We start from the raw sequence: 18,284 nt of genomic DNA on the forward strand, positions 1-18,284 counted from the left end.
CCTGTCACTATTTGAATCTCAATTCTATCATTAAGCCAAATAGCTGAACGTGGCCATTCAGTCTTTTCAAGACTGTTGGCTTTGTCTACCCCGCAAGGGATATAGACTTGACCATATGTATGTATGTTTCTTACTCCCTATATGTCATATTTAAAAAAAATATCACACTTCTTTTATTTTAAATGAAATATTAAGACGTTGTTGATATGGTATTATGACATGTAAAGTTATAAGAAATAATTGATATATTTCTGATAAACGAAACTGAAATGAAAATAAATTAGACGGCAAAAGATCCATGAGAATGATGGAAAGAGCGAATGATAATCACTCGTCTCGTCGGTTTTGAATGGGGGACTAAATTAAAAATACCTCCCCGGGTACGTGTGTGGTTTCGTAATACGCGACTCGAATTGATTTCAATCGGCTTAAATTCCATTTAGCTGTTATTAAATGTGAAATTTGCAAAATTATTGGTTAACGAGAAATTCGATAGAGCGATGCAACAAGGTAACAAGATATTTGCTTAAATTAAACTAAAGCTATTAATTATTGACAAAATCCTGTTTGATACATGTCTTTCCTACCGCGGTGTTCCAAATATTTGTTCATTTCATGAATTCATTTCATTTCAGTACATTTCATTTCATGAACAAATATGTGGTCAGTGTGTTTCCCGTCACCAATAGAAAAAAGCTGATTGAACTTTGGGTCGGTTAAAACATAAATATAAGAACAAATTCCGATATAAAAAAGATTAAAAAAGTATTTACGATCGACCGCTTGCCTGACAATGACCAGTCTTGCCTTTAGTCTCTTCTACGACTTCAGTGTAGTGCTGCTATTCTTCTCTGCTCCTAGGATATTCTGTTAGTGAAATTATACGTAAGCAGAATGATTCGTGCTCTTTACAAGTAGAACGATGTAGTCTCTGCCTACCCCTCCGGTAAACAGACGTGATGTGTATAATATGTTGGTATGTACATACGTACATTAACCCTAAAAATTTTATATTCTTTTTTGGGCCATAGTCGGTTGTCGTCGGTGTTATAGTAGCGTGTTCATATTTATTGCTACGAAATTGCCTACGAATCTACGAGCGTAGCTGGTACATAGTTTGCTACACAGCCGTCATGTAGCACTTGCTACGATTTAGACATAAATTTTATAGCAAACACTGCAATAATATTGACATATTCAGACAACTGGATGTATTGTAAATATGATCCTTTAATGGGTTTAATTCCCCTGCAAAAGCAGCGGGGTCTGTCGTTGTCCATTTGTTTCTAGACCTGATTTATCCAAAAATCCAAGAAATGTTTTATTCTTTATTGTGCCAAAGTAGTGTATAAATTTATTGGTTACAAACAAAAATACAGTTGTTTTCTATTTATAATATAAGTATGGATATCGCATAAAAGAATTAAGTCTGTTACAAAAGTTCAAACCGCACGTCATCATTACGAATCCGTGATCTAAATTCAAAAGCTTTAATACCCTGTAACGCCTGTAACTCAGGCATTAATGTAATCCACGAACGCTTTTTATTACCCTGATCAAAGCTCCTTCGCGGATAAGTTTCTCAGCGGAACAGCCGTAAAACCCGTCCCTCATACGTATTAAATGCTCGAAGGCCTTAAAATAGAATTAAACAGGCAAACGTATCTGTTTCCAGTCTCCTGTGCTAGATACGAAATGAAAAGCATCTGGAGTTAACACATCTTAGTAATGGACCAGGAAGTGTTCAAATTTGTAAATATATGTAATGAACTCTTTGGTTCATCAGATATGTTGAACTCTTTGGTTCATCATAGGATTTTAGAATATTTGTGACGTATGTCACTGTCAATTGATTAACCGGTAAAAATAATTCAAATATTCTCAAGACTATAAAATTGAATTACAAAATATCATAAATAAATTAGTTAAAATAAATAAGTTCCATATTTTGTTAGTTTAGAGTGAAATAATTGCATTATATGTCGTTTCTCTTTTTAGGTAAGAATATTACTTTTAAGTTGTTTTTGTTTTATTGTTTTGTCTTGCGTTCTACTTTTCAAAAATAAATTTCTCTTTTTAGAGCAACACATCAGAATATTATTTCACCAAATTCATATCATTATAAAACGACATATTCGCTAACCTTTACACAATGGAGAGAATACGATTTGAATTCGTAATAAAAGCGATGGAAAATGACCCAAAAACAAACGTACTTTGCATTACTTCATTGGAATTTGAGAAACACACTTATTTGATACCTGAAAAACTTCAACCAGCAAGATTACATGAACAAGTGATCAAAACTCAAGTTTACCTGAAATTAAAAGATACTATACATAAAAGACATGACAAAAGACAAGTTTGGATACGTGTAACGCCGGAGATAAGAGGAGCATATATGGATGAGGATGGAAATATGCAGTTTAAAGGATATTTGTTAGAGGAATGTGACATACAAAAGCCTGCGGCCTGTATTTCAGAAGAAGCAATGACAAAATTCTTTGAAAATTTCAACGCCTGTAACAAAGAGACTGGAAAATCCTATAATATAAAGAAATTGACAGAGAAATTTGTTTTGCAGAAATTTAATAAAAAAACCTCAAATGTAACACAATGGTTGGACATATTCGAAATGGAATGTACTCGTATGAGTATAACGGAAGACTCTGTTAAAATTGAAGCATTAAGGTTATTCTTAGAAGATTCTAGTCTTGACTGGTATAGTTCTATGCTTATAAAATATACATTAAATTCGGAATGGTCAACTTGGAAAGAAAACTTCTGTGAAACATTTGCTGATAGAGGGTGGTCTCCGGTAAGGTATGCAATTTTGTTTAAATATAGGCAAGGGTCGTTAATGGAGTATGCTTTAAAAAAAGAAAAGCTTTTATTGGAGATAAATAAAACAATGGATTCATCAACTCTTATTGATTTAATTGCTACTGGACTCCCAAATTTTATTGCTGACAAGATTGATAGATGTAATATAAAAGAAACTAAAGATTTATTTAATAATATACGGGGATTGGAACATCTAGCAAATAAAAAATATTTAAATAATAACGCCGGAAATTTGGGAAATAAAAATAAAGAAAAGGATAGTAATTATAAACCATGCAGAATTTGTGAAAAGGAAAACAAAGGCTCTCGTTATCATCCAGAATCATTATGTTGGTTTAAAAATAATAGCTATAATAATAAAAGAGAACACATAAGAACTGTTAATAATTCTGAATTAGAAACCGAATTAAATGAAATTGATCCAAAAAACTGATTGTACCACCATTAATCAAGATTAAATTATTGTTGAACGATACTCTACAAACAACTGGTATTTATGATTCGGGATCAAATGTTTCCTTGATAAATTCTAAATTGTTATGTTTAAAAAATCTATCAAGCAACAATAATATTTCTATTAAAACTGCAAATTTAAGAACGATTAATGGTGTGAAAAAAACATTAGGGATAGTAACATTGAAGATAAAGATTTTTGATATTGAGAAGAATATGGATGTTTTTGTAATAGATAAAGAAAATTTTAAGTATAATTTTTTAGTTGGTCTAGACTGTATAAAAAAGTTTCAATTAGCTCAAAATGAAAAGTTAGAAATTGCTCAAATTGTACTCAATTTAAAAACAAATGAAGATAAAGAATATATAGGAAAAATGATTAAAGAGTCTAACAAAAACGGAAGAAATATAAAAAACAAAGAAGAGTATATGATAAACTTTAATGAACATATTGAAGAAGACCAATTTGTAATATTTGTTAATCATTTAGATATTCAAAAGCAATCTGAAATAGATAAATTGATATGCAAATATAAGTCCCTTTTCGCAAAAGATAAATATGATATAGGCACTGTGAAGGGGTATGAAGCTCATATTGATTTAATGGTGGATAAATATTGTAGTAAGAGACCATACAGATGCACTATACAAGATAAAAAGGAAATTGAAGAACAAGTATCTAAACTTTTAGAAGAAAAATTGATAGAAGAGTCTTATAGTCCTTTTGCTGCGCCAGTAACTTTAGCTTATAAAAAAGAAGATGGGAAAAGAACAAGATTATGTATAGATTTTCGTGAGTTAAATAAAATTGTGGTTCCACAATCACAACCATTTCCAAGGATAGAAGATTTGATGGTAAAGACAACCAAATGTAAGTTTTTTTCAACACTTGATATAAATTCAGCATTCTGGTCAATACCATTAAAAATTGAGGATAGAGAGAAGACAGCGTTTGTTACACAAGAAGGACATTATCAGTGGACTTGTTTGCCTTTTGGTTTAAAGACATCTCCGGCGATTTTCCAAAGAATTCTAAGTAGCATTATACGTAAACATAAATTATCAAATTTTACTGTAACGTTCATCGACGATATTCTGGTTTTCTCGGAGACTTTCTCGGATCATATTAAACATTTATCGTTATTATTAGAGGCAATTTCAAAGGAAGGTTTTAGATTGAAATTTTCGAAATGTAGTTTTGCTCAAAATTCAGTGAAATACCTAGGTCATATCATCGAAAACAAAACAATCACTCCATTAAAGGATAATTTAATTGCTATAAAAGAATTCCCGGTTCCGAAGTCACAAAAAAATGTAGGGCAATTTTTAGGTAAAATAAATTTTTATGGAAAGTATATACCAAATATATCAATAATATTAAACCCACTACATAATTTATTAAAAAAAGGACAGCAATTTGTTTGGTCAGAAAAGTGTCAAGAATCTTTCGAAATCACTAAAAAAATTCTTTGCTCGAAACCTGTTTTAGCAATTTTTGATCCGGATTTACCTATACATATTTATACTGATGCTAGTATACTGGGCTTAGGAGCGGTATTAAAACAACCACAAAGTGATGGAGAAGAAAAACCATGTGCATATTTTTCAAAGAAATTAAATGACTCTCAAAAAAAGAAGAAAGCTATATATATTGAATGTTTAGCAATAAAAGAAGCATTAAAATATTGGCAATATTGGCTTATTGGAAAAAGATTTAAAGTTTTTACAGATCATAAGCCACTAGAGAAAATGAATATAAAAGCTAGAACAGATGAAGATTTGGGAGATTTAACTTATTATATATCTCAGTTTAATTTTGAAATTATATATTCTCCAGGAAAATATAACATAGAAGCAGACAGTTTAAGCAGAAATGCCGTTCTGGAACCATATGAAAATCAAGAAGATATTTTGAAATTGGTAAATTTTATTACATTAGAGGATATAAAGACTGATCAAGAGAAGAATAAAGATGTAAACCTGAATAACAAGAAATTCACCCAAAGAAATAATATATATTATCAAAAGGTTGGAAAAAAAGACAAAATAGTATTAACAGAAGAATTCAGTAAAAAACTTATAGGGAAAGTTCATTATAAATATTGTCACATCGGGACACAACAAATGAAAAATAAAATCAAACGATTCTATACAGCCAAAAATTTATCATACAACATACAAAGATTTTGTGAACACTGCGAAACCTGCATAAAGAATAAATCAAGAGGAAAGTACAATTTTGGACTAATGTCTCACCTGGGTCCTGCTACTTATCCTTTTGAGATAGTGTCAATAGATACTGTGGGCGGATTTGGTGGCTCACGATCCACTAAAACATATTTACATTTATTGGTAGATCATTTTTCTAGATATGCTTTCATATTGACTTCAAAAACACAAAATTCAACTGACTTTATAAAACTGATTCAAAAAGTTCCACAGGGAAATAAGATTGGTCTCATTCTTTCTGATCAATATCCGGGTATCAATTCCAAAGAATTTAAGAATTATTTAAATAAAGAAAATATACCTATTGTCTTCACAGCTGTAAATGCGCCTTTTTCAAATGGTTTAAATGAGAGATTAAACCAAACTTTGGTTAACAAAATAAGATGTAGGTTAAATGAGAAGAAAAATAAACTTTCTTGGACAACTATTGCTCATGAATGTACCCAAATGTATAATGAAACAGAACACACGGTAACAGGGTTTTCCCCAAGTTATCTTTTAGAAGGGAAAAATACTGATATTTTACCGGAGGAATTAAAATATGATAATTGTAATGATTTGACGGAAGATAGAAAAATTGCATTAGAAAATACTTTAAAATCACACAATTATAATAAAATTTACTTTGATAAAAACAGAATTAATTATGACTTGAAAGTCGGAGATTTGGTTTATGTTGAAAATGGTAACCGACTGAACAGGAAAAAGTTAGATGAATTAAAAATAGGTCCTTATGAAGTTTTACAGAAGCTTTCTAAATCAATTTATAGAATTGACACAGGTCATAAAAAGTGTGAATCAAATATTTTCCATATCACTAAACTAATTCCGATCCGAGAAAGCACTTTTTAGGGGGGGAGATGTAATGAACTCTTTGGTTCATCAGATATGTTGAACTCTTTGGTTCATCATAGGATTTTAGAATATTTGTGACGTATGTCACTGTCAATTGATTAACCGGTAAAAATAATTCAAATATTCTCAAGACTATAAAATTGAATTACAAAATATCATAAATAAATTAGTTAAAATAAATAAGTTCCATATTTTGTTAGTTTAGAGTGAAATAATTGCATTATATGTCGTTTCTCTTTTTAGGTAAGAATATTACTTTTAAGTTGTTTTTGTTTTATTGTTTTGTCTTGCGTTCTACTTTTCAAAAATAAATTTCTCTTTTTAGAGCAACACATCAGAATATTATTTCACCAAATTCATATCATTATATATATAACCATTGTTAGAGTCAAATTAACCGTCAGTTATAAATTTTCTGTATAATTACTATGATTAATTAGTAAGATAAATGGAACAATTGTATAGATTGTAAAAGTCAATCAAGGGAAGTCTAATAAAAATGTGATTTTTTAGGCGATGGGCTATTGCAATTACTTAAGCTATCCAGCCGAACGTGGATTTTCGGTCTTTTTGAGACTGTTTTCTCTGTTTACCCCGTACTAAAACACAAGATAAATGTATGTTAACTGAAGTTTTTCTTCTGTTTGTTAGTTATTCTGTATCCGTATTCAGGTCAGAGCACTATATTGCACGAGCTGCATAAGCCTCTTTGTGTTATGGCTGACATGTGGCGCAATTGTAAAAACGTCCCTTTCCTAGTCAAAGGGTTACTTAGAAACTTAACACATAGTCTTTATAAATAGTTGCAGATATTTAATTCATACATGTAACCACAAGTTTATCGATTATAAGTTATAAGATTGAAAGGCCAAGTCTGCTGTTGGGCTAAATGATGGTATTTAGATTACCTAAAAACATTGTTGTAGATATCATACAAATAAAGTAACATTTTTTCTGGTTAAGTAGGCAGGAGTTACAGATATTAAGAGCAATTTCATAGAATAAAATAATCTTTTTGCAACGACGTTTGAATCCTGATGCTTAATATATTAGCATAATAAATACTTCACATATTGTAATATTATTGACAGCTCTCAGCTCACCGCCAATTCAGTTTAAAGAAAATTAGAATATTTCCCGATATAAAAACGAACTTTATTTCCTCACGATGGAACTAGGGAACACGTACTTGACATTCAGAACGCCCACGCTTCACCGCTCCTAGCATAGTCCCGACATTATAGGTGACAGGTTCTGACGTACGTCGACAATGGCGACATCTGATTCTCGCCGTGATTCCAACTGTTTGTTCTATAACATGTCATATGTATTTGTCAGTAAGGAAATCGAACAGTTGGGTATATTGTTTAACGCAGATATTGTAAAACTTTTAAGTTAGTTAGTTTTAAGAAGTTTTACATACACGATTAGAATCATACTCGTTCGTGGACTATTTCAAATCTTTTGCGGTAAAAAACGAGCAAATATTCTGATGAAAAACAACATTATTATGAATACATACATACATACATATGGTCACGTCTATATCCCTTGCGGGGAAGACAGAGCCAACAGTCTTGAAAAGACTAAATGGCCATGAATTGAAAAAAATTAAATTTGAATCTCAATTCTATCATTAAGCCAAATAGCTGAACGTGGCCATTCAGTCAGTCATTATTAAGAATGCTTTGGTAAATTAAACGCAATAATATTCTTAAATCATTTAACTGCTTCAGTGGTATTTTTTCACTCTATGATTAGAAATTCGAGAGGTTGAAACGTTTTTCATGTAAATCGAAGATTAAGATAAGATACTTTAGGTTCATTTTATGCAATTAATCCAAAAGAGTAACTAGAATCGGTTTCTAGCTATTCTAGATTTCTATTAAGTTGTATTGCATAAAAAAGTAATAATTGATTTTTAAATCCAAAAATTAATTCAAGAGCGTCGTTGTAAATACACGAAAAAAATAATTTTCTATTATAACAACAAAGGATTTATTCTTTTATTACGTATAAAATCACGCCTCTTTCCCGGAGAGTACTACTCGTACCGCGGCATCAGAAAGGTAAGGATGTAACCAGATTTGACGCCTGAAGGATAATAGTTGATTTATACTAGCTTTTCCCCGCAGCTCTGCCCTCATCAAACTAAAATATTTCATTTTCTGTCTTTGAGGGAATATTTAGTAAAAGCTTTTATTAGTCTATGAATCTCGGATACTTTTAAACCGGTCGCTTTATCCACAGTCATAACTCCCTTCATGCAAGCTCGTCAGTTTCGGATAAGCTCGTTAATAAATACGGATGTCATATTTCACGTTGCAAAAGAAAAGATGTTGATAGGCGGGCGGACGGATAACATAATCCTGATCATGAGACAATTCAGACAATGTTGATCCTCTCTGAAATGGGTTCCGTTGGCTCATATCAAACTTATCTCTCTGATAACGTATTCCCGATTGCATCCTTAGCTTAGGGTTTCTTAAAGACAGCATACCAGTTCAATTTTTATGCCGTGAAGAGAGTAGATGGAGTAGGTAAAATAAAGTTTTCACGTCACATCTATATCCCTTGCGAGGTAGACAGAGTTAACAGTCTTGAAGTCTTGAGACTGATAGGCCACGTTCAGTTGCTTGGCTTTATGATAGAATTGAGATTCAAATAGTGAAAGGTTGCTAACCCATCGCCTGAAATAAGAATCCCAAGTTTATATATCCCTTAGTCGCCTCTTACGATTTCCATAGGAAATAAGATAAAGTAGTCCTATTCTTTTTTATATTTGTACCAGGAACAAAGTTGGTTACACGAAGGTACATAATATATACAATACATACAAAATATAAATTTTGCGAAGGTCAGACGGGAGTCGCTTTGTGTTAAAACCTGACTTACCCAATCCAAGGCTATGATAAAAAAAATAACCCGGATGATCAAAAAAGTTTGAGATGCAACAGGGACTGATGTGACGTGACGAGCGGTAATTGATAAGTGATAATTGACATTCACAGAAAGAGATGAAGTCATAATCTACGCTGCTAAACACCACACGGCCAAAAGAGTATTAAAAGGCAAAATGGAACCATCAGAGACTATAGGTATCTACTTAAGTCTGTGTGCACTTTAGATTGTGTATGTGTAGTGCGTTTTGTGTGCAGTGCAGACATTTAGGCAAGAGTAATTTAATCTTGCTCAAATACAGGCGGGATGATGGCGGCATGCGACAAAGATACAAAATGAGGAAATTGCGGAAAAGCACCAAAAGTAATGTGTATTAAATTAATACAAAAGATAATATGTAAGTACATTCATTTATTTTTATTTTTTTGCAAACTTCTCTGTAGTAGTAGTAGTCAGTTTGGGATATTCTCGACTGTATATTTGATCGGAATATTATTGACTGTTATATCAACACGGCTATTAGTATGCTAGGTAAAATCTTTGGCATGTAGGTTCCACATAATAATATGATCTAGGGGTACACTAAAAGAGGATTTCCCAACAATATCGGTTAACAATATTAAGAAAGAGCTTCTCACTCGTTGGTCTACTGAAAGAGATTCTAATGAAATAAATAGCACCTTTGTACTACAATGTATGCTCTTTTGTGTACATAAACAAATAAAGAGCGATAGAATTTGTAGACTACACATTCTGTACTGTGGTTATTTTATACTATGGCGACGAAACTGGCAGCGTCCACAGACATCGACCCACGTGGACCACGCTACATTGGTTTTGTGGAACACTTTTTTGCGAAAACGAGGAAAATAGAGCTTATTTAGTAAATGAGGCGCAATTTTAGAACAGATATTACGACGTGATGCGACGATCATTATGCTTAATATTTACAAGCTGATATTGTATTTCCGATTATTTGGATTATTTGACTTTCGTTCTTGTAATTTATTGATAAAATATTATGACCCCTGAAATGTTGTTATATATTTTTTCTAAAATCTTTAAAATTAATTAATTTGCACATAAAACTCAAAGCCGGATTAAATCAATTTCTTTTTTCATGAAAATATCTAAAGCAAATTAGTTTTAAATCACATAACTATAGTGTTCATGTATTGCAAAATCGAAATACATAAACACACGAGATAACAATATCGGATGTACGAGTATCTCCGTTCTTTCATAGTGTACCGTCGTTCGTTGAATTCAATATTGCGAAAAGACTGTCGCAGGTACGGTATGACGCCAAAGAACGATCGCCCATTTGAATATAAACTAGGTACTTGGCAGGAAAGCGATTGCACTGGATTGTTTACATTGCACTCCAAACTCGTCTCGATCTACTAAATCTAGACTATTGAACTCACCTACTTGACTATCTGACTAATACCGGAACAGCTCGATTAATTGCTTGCAGACATTGTTTGGGGTCCGTATGTGTTGAAATAGAAGAATAATGGTTATCTAATATAAACAAGTGCCCGGCCCCGAAGCATCGTAGCAGGGGGTGCAACTGAGAACATGCAAAGATGGGAGAGACTCTTTATAGAGGATACTGACTGACTGATATATTGAGTTCAGTTACGTACAGTTCGTAGTTCAGTACACTTCTTTATGTGAGTGGTGCACTAATAAGATTTAACAGAATTTTCTTGCGGTAACTTAAAAACGGGATTTTTTATTTTATGCAGGTAAAACCGTAGGCATTCTCTAGTATGGTAATAATAATTTATTGTTAAAATAATAACATCAATGCAGTACCCTAAGAATCTGCTCCATATTAGTCTTGCATTCTTATAAATGATGTAAGTGATGTATGTATCTACGTGTGTTTAGGATGTACCAAGTTTGCTGTAAGTTACGGGATTGGCCAATGTTGTATTTCATTACTCAAGTTGGGAGCTAGTATCTACGTTATTTAAGTTGTGAATTCGTGAGCACAGGTACATTACGGTTGATGAAATTGAACGAACGCGTAGGCATGGACGAGCATTCATATATCTATTTAAAATCCTATAAATTAAATTCAACTTTCTGTGTTAACATTATAAAATTTGTGACATTTACTTTGTAAATTGTACTTACATCATTAAACCAGTTGGCTCTGTCTAATCTGTATGCAAAAATTTCAAAAATGTGTGGCTTGACGGAAAATATAATAAAGTTACAACAATATAATAGCTATTTTAAATTAAAACACGAGCAGCTAGTAAAGGTATAAAAAAAAATTCAACCATGTTCAAAACATAGCAATAATAGATATATGTACATTCGTGAGTTGCATTTCCCTGAAGAAGAAGTCTTTTCACATAGCCGCATAACCGCTATACATTCTACTTACTACATTCCAAACATAACCCTAACTTCATCCGCGCACATAAAATACTTTCGAGACTCGTTTACGACACACTAAACTTAAAACGTAGTAACTGAATTTTTTAATCTAAATTTATTTTCTTTGAAGATTTTGTCATACAATGTTTTATAATAAAAGTAAAACATGTTGACGGAGATTCTTTTTATACTTATTCGCTGTTCACGTTTTTATTTTCTCCGCATTGTGAGAAGATGAGTTTTTAAAATATGCCACATAAATCGCAGACGTGGTAAATAAAAAAATATCTTTCAAGTTAGCTTAAGCTTTAATAAGGAAATCCCGTAACTGATGTATAAATAAGATTGCTAATCCAACACATTAAAACGATGATTATATCTGATAAGATTTAATAATCAGAAATCAATAGTAACATACTAAATAATTTGTATATTTTCCTACCAGGGCATATAAAATAAGTAACAAAAATAAAAAATGGTATTGGTGGTCAAGTAGAAAATGGAATAATCTCTCTCCCCATAGAATAGTAGAATGAAGCTTGCTATTTAGTCTTCTATAGTTATGTATGCTTACATCAATACATATCTCATCCCTACATATATTGTACACAATCACACACATGGGATGTCTGTGACAATGTTGACAGAGTATGTTGATGTGGCGGGTTGACGCAGCGGGCCGGACGAAAAGACACGTTATACGATACAATTTAGAACCAAGTTATAAAGTAGAATGTAAGATTATTCTACTTGAATATATTATTTCATGGTATTTTTTGAAATACGTTAAATGTAAATAATATAAATGTTATATTCCTTAAGCCCTGTCTTGCAATAGTGTGTCTTGTTATCGACTTTTCTAACATGTACCTAAATGTGGTTTTACTAGATCTTAGATGTTATAAAATACAAAACAAAACAAAGTATGGACCCTACTAAAGATTGTTAATTTTTCATCATCCATTATTCTTTTCAAATAGCTAATACTTTAATTTATTAACCCTTGCTGCACTTTGGATCCTAAACAAACATTGCCGAACATTCGAAGTGAATTGATTATTTTCGTTCTATCTCGGCACGGTGCCATGTGTTTCGTCTCAATCGCCATTGGGCAAGCAGGCAGTAGATCAATTTATTGTCGAATTGTTAGGCTTTGGCTGGAGCGGGCGTGGAGCGCGTGGGGAGCTGGAGGCAGATCGATGGCGGCGGGACGCGGCAGTTGGGATGGGGCGGCGCCCGACTTTCGCCGAGCTATTTATAGAATTCAAGCCGCTGACCTATTTCGCTGCAGCGCCACCGAGGAAGGTCACGGATTCACCCTGCTCTCTGCTGTCGGCGCCATTGTCTTTTCAACCGAGATGCAGCGCTAATTAAAGTTGTTGACACTTTGCCGGTCTCTGTGTATAAAACACTCTTCTTGGCCATTCTTCGAATTGATTAGTGAGGAAACTACTAACTATTGAGTTAAAGTCTCAATGATTTTGTGCTGGCGTTAAATTTCCGATGGCAGAGTGGACTCTATTGTAGGTGTAAAGTAATATGATTATGTTAAATATAACCACCAAAGTATTATTGAGTACTTTTTTATAAATAGTGCTTGAAAAACAAGTCTTTAAAATGTAAAAAGTTCGGTGTAATTAATTGATCACGGTTCTTCACAATTTAAAATAACGTATCCAATATCAAGATTAAAAAAAAAAATGCTGTAACTGGTCTCGATGACAAAGTCACCGCGCAAAAGAGCGCAAACAGTAAAATATTGTTTTCGTTGAAATAACAGTTCAAAAACCAAGCGGCAGCGTGCCCTTGACCTCAGCGCTGCCACTTTTAAAGCGACCGAAAACAAAAGGTACATAAGTACATTTATCACCAAAGCGGTTAAAATAGTAGTGGAGATTGTTTCGTGGGCTGTCTGCTGAGTACGAGGCACGTACTATGCACGTGGGGTCACGTATACCTGCTTAGTACGCTAATGCGACAGCCGCCGCGGCGCAGCGTGCCGTTTGCTTCGGAACTTCCCCTTTATAAGATTTATTAAATACTGGATATACGGCACGGTTCTGTCTGTGAGACAAATAGTTAATACATGGCAATTTGTAATATGTCGCTAGAAACCTACGTTCTTCGGGTTCGCAAATTTTTTCAATAGATGTAACGAATTTCTTTAAAATTATTAGAGCTTCTTAGCCGTGCCAGAAAAAAAATATCAAATTGATAAAAGACGGAATATTTTACTATTTTAATTATCTTGTTCAGTTCGTAAATGTAAAAAAATTCTCACCAAACAGGGTTTTTATTTTTGTATCTTTGCACAGCGTAACAAGTAATTTATCTTTTCAACTAATTAAAATATTTAATCACTTATATTTCAAATTAGAGGAAATTTTATGTATTTTTATAGATATTTAAATATAATGAACGAATGGGCCGTAGAAGAAGCACTGACTCTCACCTCGCAAACAGACACATGATTTATTATTTATCCTAATGAAAATATCAGTATAACTTCAGTACTAGTATGTGATTTCACATTCAGATATAATCCCAATTTCAGTAGAATCTGGTTATGCCCTTTAAGCCCGAAGGTATCGAAAAAACACAAATAATTCTACAGAGTGCTGAAAGGGCTGCACATAGGTATACCTGCAAACATATGACACTAAGAAACAATTATCTTTGTATAAAGCGATAATTTTTCGTCAAACGGCGAACTATATTAAGAAGAATGTGAAGTAGAAAATAAAAATGAAAAGTATGTAAAGATAACTACTTCCGCCCGCGGCTCAATCCGGCCTACAAAAGTAGGCGTTCTTTGTACTCCAAACCATATTGTATGAAAAATTTCATGAAGATCGTTTCAGGTGTTTTGACATGAAAGATGGACAAACATTTATTTGATTCGATTACCCTGGATACACTTACCCTGGAACTCCTTCCTGGCCGTGCTGACCGAGGTGACGATGTTAGCGACATGGCCCAGCACCGTGGCGAACAACAGCAGGCCAAACAGAAGCTGCGCGATCACAAACACGTACTCTCCTTTACTGCGCGGCCGCGGCAGGTCACCTGTAAATTAAACTATCTTGTAAAACTCTAGTATTTTATTTCTTTACTGAAGAACGCTCACGGCTTCATCCAAGTAAAGCGAAACATTAATTTCCCTTTCCGTGTGAATTCCGAGGAATCTTCTATTAGTACTCCCATAGATGACTTGAAAACAACATGCTATATTTCAATTCTAAATCCCTACCCACAACGGTTTTTATCACAGCAGAAAAGAACGTTCTGATTTTCCCTATGAATGTTGTAGAAAGCGACTTAAGCACAAAAATACTATTAGGGCTTTGAAATGATACCAGGCGGTTTGCCATTGATTTTGCCAAATGTTTTGTAAAAGTTGTAGCAAAATTACTATATTAACATTATCACATAAACACACAAAAAAACTGAAATCATTCATAGTATACCTACATATTTTAAAATATAGTTGGTATTTCACGCGACACAAAAATATTCATAGTAAATGAAAAAACATAATTATTCAGTTAATATAATCCAATTATCCGCATCGCATATGATTAATACACCTGCCTATTTTATTACCTACGTCTGCGTTTATATCCGAACATAATCCGAACAGCCAAATTGGGAACGTGGCTTTTATCCCAGGCTCCATTTAAATAAAACAAATGAATTTTAATGCGACACGGCAACAAAATGAGCACAAAATAAAACAATATCACGCATCAAATAAGCGGTAAAATGGAATGCATCATATCTGACAAAACCTATTGAAAAGTGGTTTGAGGTTAGGGTGGTGGTACATGTATGAATCACGGTACGACTTGGGCGTTGTCACAGTTTAAAAAGTAGCAAAGTAATAAGCTAGAAAATTATTTCCTACCCTATAACTTATACAGAGGTGTGCAACAGGATATACATACACCAGCCAGTCAGTTATATTCTATAATGGTCTATTTGAGTCGATTTTGAATATCATAGGAAGCGATGACGGGATTAGAACCTAACAGACAGTGCACAAATAAATTCTAAGCCGGTTGCTACTACGCAGAAAGTAGACTGTAATAACTGTATCCAATTCTTTTTAATACACACGTTTTACAACTCACACTAATATTTGAAAGATGATGAATATATCCTTAAATGCTTTGACGCTCGGGTCAGGCAAAAATATCACAAGTTTTATACGTGCGTATTATTTTGCCAAACACTAAGGTTGCTCATGATGTCTTCTTCTGTAAGAGCAACGATTTGCATATGAGGATGCAATATCAATACTTTAAAATAAGATGGAGAAAGAAACTGCTGCCCACATTTTTACATAGCTAATCAACATACATACATACATAAAATCACGTCTATATCCCTTGCGGAAAGAATAGGACCACTCCATCTCGTTCCCATGGATGTCGTAGCTAGTGAAGCTTGCTTTTATGTTTATCCAGTCGGGTACGGCAGATATTAAAGTAAAAAGTACCGCTACGTTTTTATCTCGACGCGCCCGAGTCAATGTCAGATTAAGCTCCGCGTGTAAGTACTTTATCCCCACCACCTGTGACAGGGACACGTGAAAAAGCGAATTTGCTTTAAAAGTCGCCGTATATTGTCAACTAACTTGATATGGCCGTAAAAGATTTTTCAGATTTCGTCTGTAAACATTTAAGCCTTTTTAAACATATTGTGTTTTAATTGCGAGTATTTACTGAACATTAACAAAAAAATATATCTTTAAGCTCATGTTTCCTCTTATTTTTATACAATTATGGCGAACTACTCTTTTATTTTGCTTGACTCAATGATTATTTTTTGCAAAAAATAAAAAAAAAGTCATAATCACTTTCCTTATATATATTCAGTTGCATATTTGTTATTGCAGTGATTCAATGAAAAAATTATGAATTCAAAAACCTAAAAAGATTAATACTTATTAGACAATATTGAGCAAATTTTACTCTTTTAAATACGTCGACGAAATAGTTGACATACTATTTAATGGAAATTGTTTTAACGGCATCATAAACAAATGGCCTTAATACCTTTCTTATATATTTTGTTTTAAATATCAAACTCAAGCTATATAAAACAAAAACACAAGCTACAACGGTTACTTTATTGTCTTCTACCTATGATTCTTCATGATAAGTGCTCATATCGCTACGTATAGTTACATCAAAACTGTACGGAGTAGTTGAAGTATATCGGTGCCTGGGGACCGGAGATCCATATAAGCAGGTACGGTCGACAGAAGACGGATCGACTCTCTAGAGATGACAGCGACAACGGGGTCGAATTTCTTTTTATTGATAGCGTTATTAAACTAAATTGTATAGGCCGTTTGGGATGACATAACAAAAGAATATTTTGATCTATGAAAATGAGACATATATAGAAACTCCATACCTGAATGATATATTATATATACTTTTAATTTTGATTTTGATTAAACATACATACATACATACATAAAATCACGCCTCTTTCCCGGAGGGGTAGGCAGAGACTACCTCTTTCCACTTGCCACGATCTCTGCATACTTCTTTCGCTTCGTCCACATTCATAACTCTCTTCATACAAGCTCGGCGGTTTCGGGTACTTTTGACCTGACCCTTTACCAGGACGTCCTTAATTTGATCAAGATACGTTCGTCTAGGTCTTCCCACTCCGACCTTTCCCTCCACACTCTCCTTGTATATCTGCTTAGTCAACCTGCTTTCATTCATCCTCTCCACATGACCGAACCATCTTAACATACCCTTTTCTATTCCTGTAACTACATCTTCTTTCACATCACAACATTCCCTTATCACTCTGTTCCTTATCCTGTCACTCAATTTCACACCCATCATACTCCTTAACGCTCTCATTTCCACTGCATTTATTCTGCTTTCATGCTTCTTTTGCCATACCCAACTTTCACTCCCATACATTAATGTCGGGACCAACACGCCCCTGTGCACAGCCAGTCGAGCCTTTTTGGATAGTTTCTGACTGCTCATAAAGGCATGCAAAGCTCCATTCACCATGTTCCCCGCGTTCACTCTCCTTTCAATATCACTATCATACTTGCCATCTGATGTAAACTTTGATCCTAGATATACAAACTCTTTCACTTGCTCCACTTTTTCTCCTCCAATCAAAATATTACATGCTGTCATTTCTTTCTCCATTTCAAAAACCAGTGTTTTAGTTTTACTTACGTTCACTTTCATTCCTTTCTCTTTTAAAGCTTCATGCATACAGTTTACCATCTCCTGTAACTCCTCCGCTGATGACGCCAGTATAACCTGATCGTCGGCATAGAGCAGACATTTGACGAGTAACTCATTCATCCTTAATCCACTTTTAGACTCTTTCAAATCTGTCAAACAGCTATCCATAAATAGGTTGAACAGCCACGGTGACGCAACACATCCTTGCCTAACGCCTTTCTCAATCTTAAACCACTCAGTGTGCGCTCCGTTTATCCTGACACAAGCACTCGAATCCTCATATAATAATTTCAGTGCTCGTATTAAGAGACTGCTCACCCCATGCATAGAAAGTGCTGACCACAATTCATTCCTCTCAACTCTGTCATAGGCCTTTTC

The 18,284-nt window shown here is 33.6% G+C and overlaps 2 protein-coding genes across 2 annotated transcripts in view; one reads left to right on the forward strand and one right to left on the reverse strand.

Annotated features, from left to right (window-relative positions):
• LOC106136926 (cyclic nucleotide-gated cation channel alpha-3) overlaps nucleotides 1–18,284 on the reverse strand; it is a 91,701-nt gene that overhangs the window by 7,379 nt on the left and 66,038 nt on the right. Inside the window, exon 6 of the mRNA XM_060954551.1 lies at nucleotides 14,599–14,742. Within this exon, the coding sequence (XP_060810534.1) occupies nucleotides 14,599–14,742 (144 nt within the window). The remainder of the gene's footprint in view (nucleotides 1–14,598; nucleotides 14,743–18,284) is intronic.
• Nucleotides 1,773–3,425, forward strand: LOC132904369 (uncharacterized). Its single transcript, XM_060954576.1, has 2 exons — nucleotides 1,773–1,998; nucleotides 2,081–3,425. The coding sequence occupies exon 2, from the start codon at nucleotides 2,153–2,155 to the stop codon at nucleotides 3,275–3,277; it is 1,125 nt and encodes a 374-aa protein (XP_060810559.1). The 5' UTR covers nucleotides 1,773–1,998; nucleotides 2,081–2,152; the 3' UTR covers nucleotides 3,278–3,425.

Source organism: Amyelois transitella, chromosome 4, assembly GCF_032362555.1.
Source record: "Amyelois transitella isolate CPQ chromosome 4, ilAmyTran1.1, whole genome shotgun sequence".
NCBI lineage: Eukaryota > Metazoa > Arthropoda > Insecta > Lepidoptera > Pyralidae > Amyelois > Amyelois transitella.

Bases quoted from the DNA above. Each gene is read 5' to 3' on its own strand.
- LOC132904369 (XM_060954576.1), top strand. From the start codon at position 2,153: ATGGAGAGAATACGATTTGAATTCGTAATAAAAGCGATGGAAAATGAC.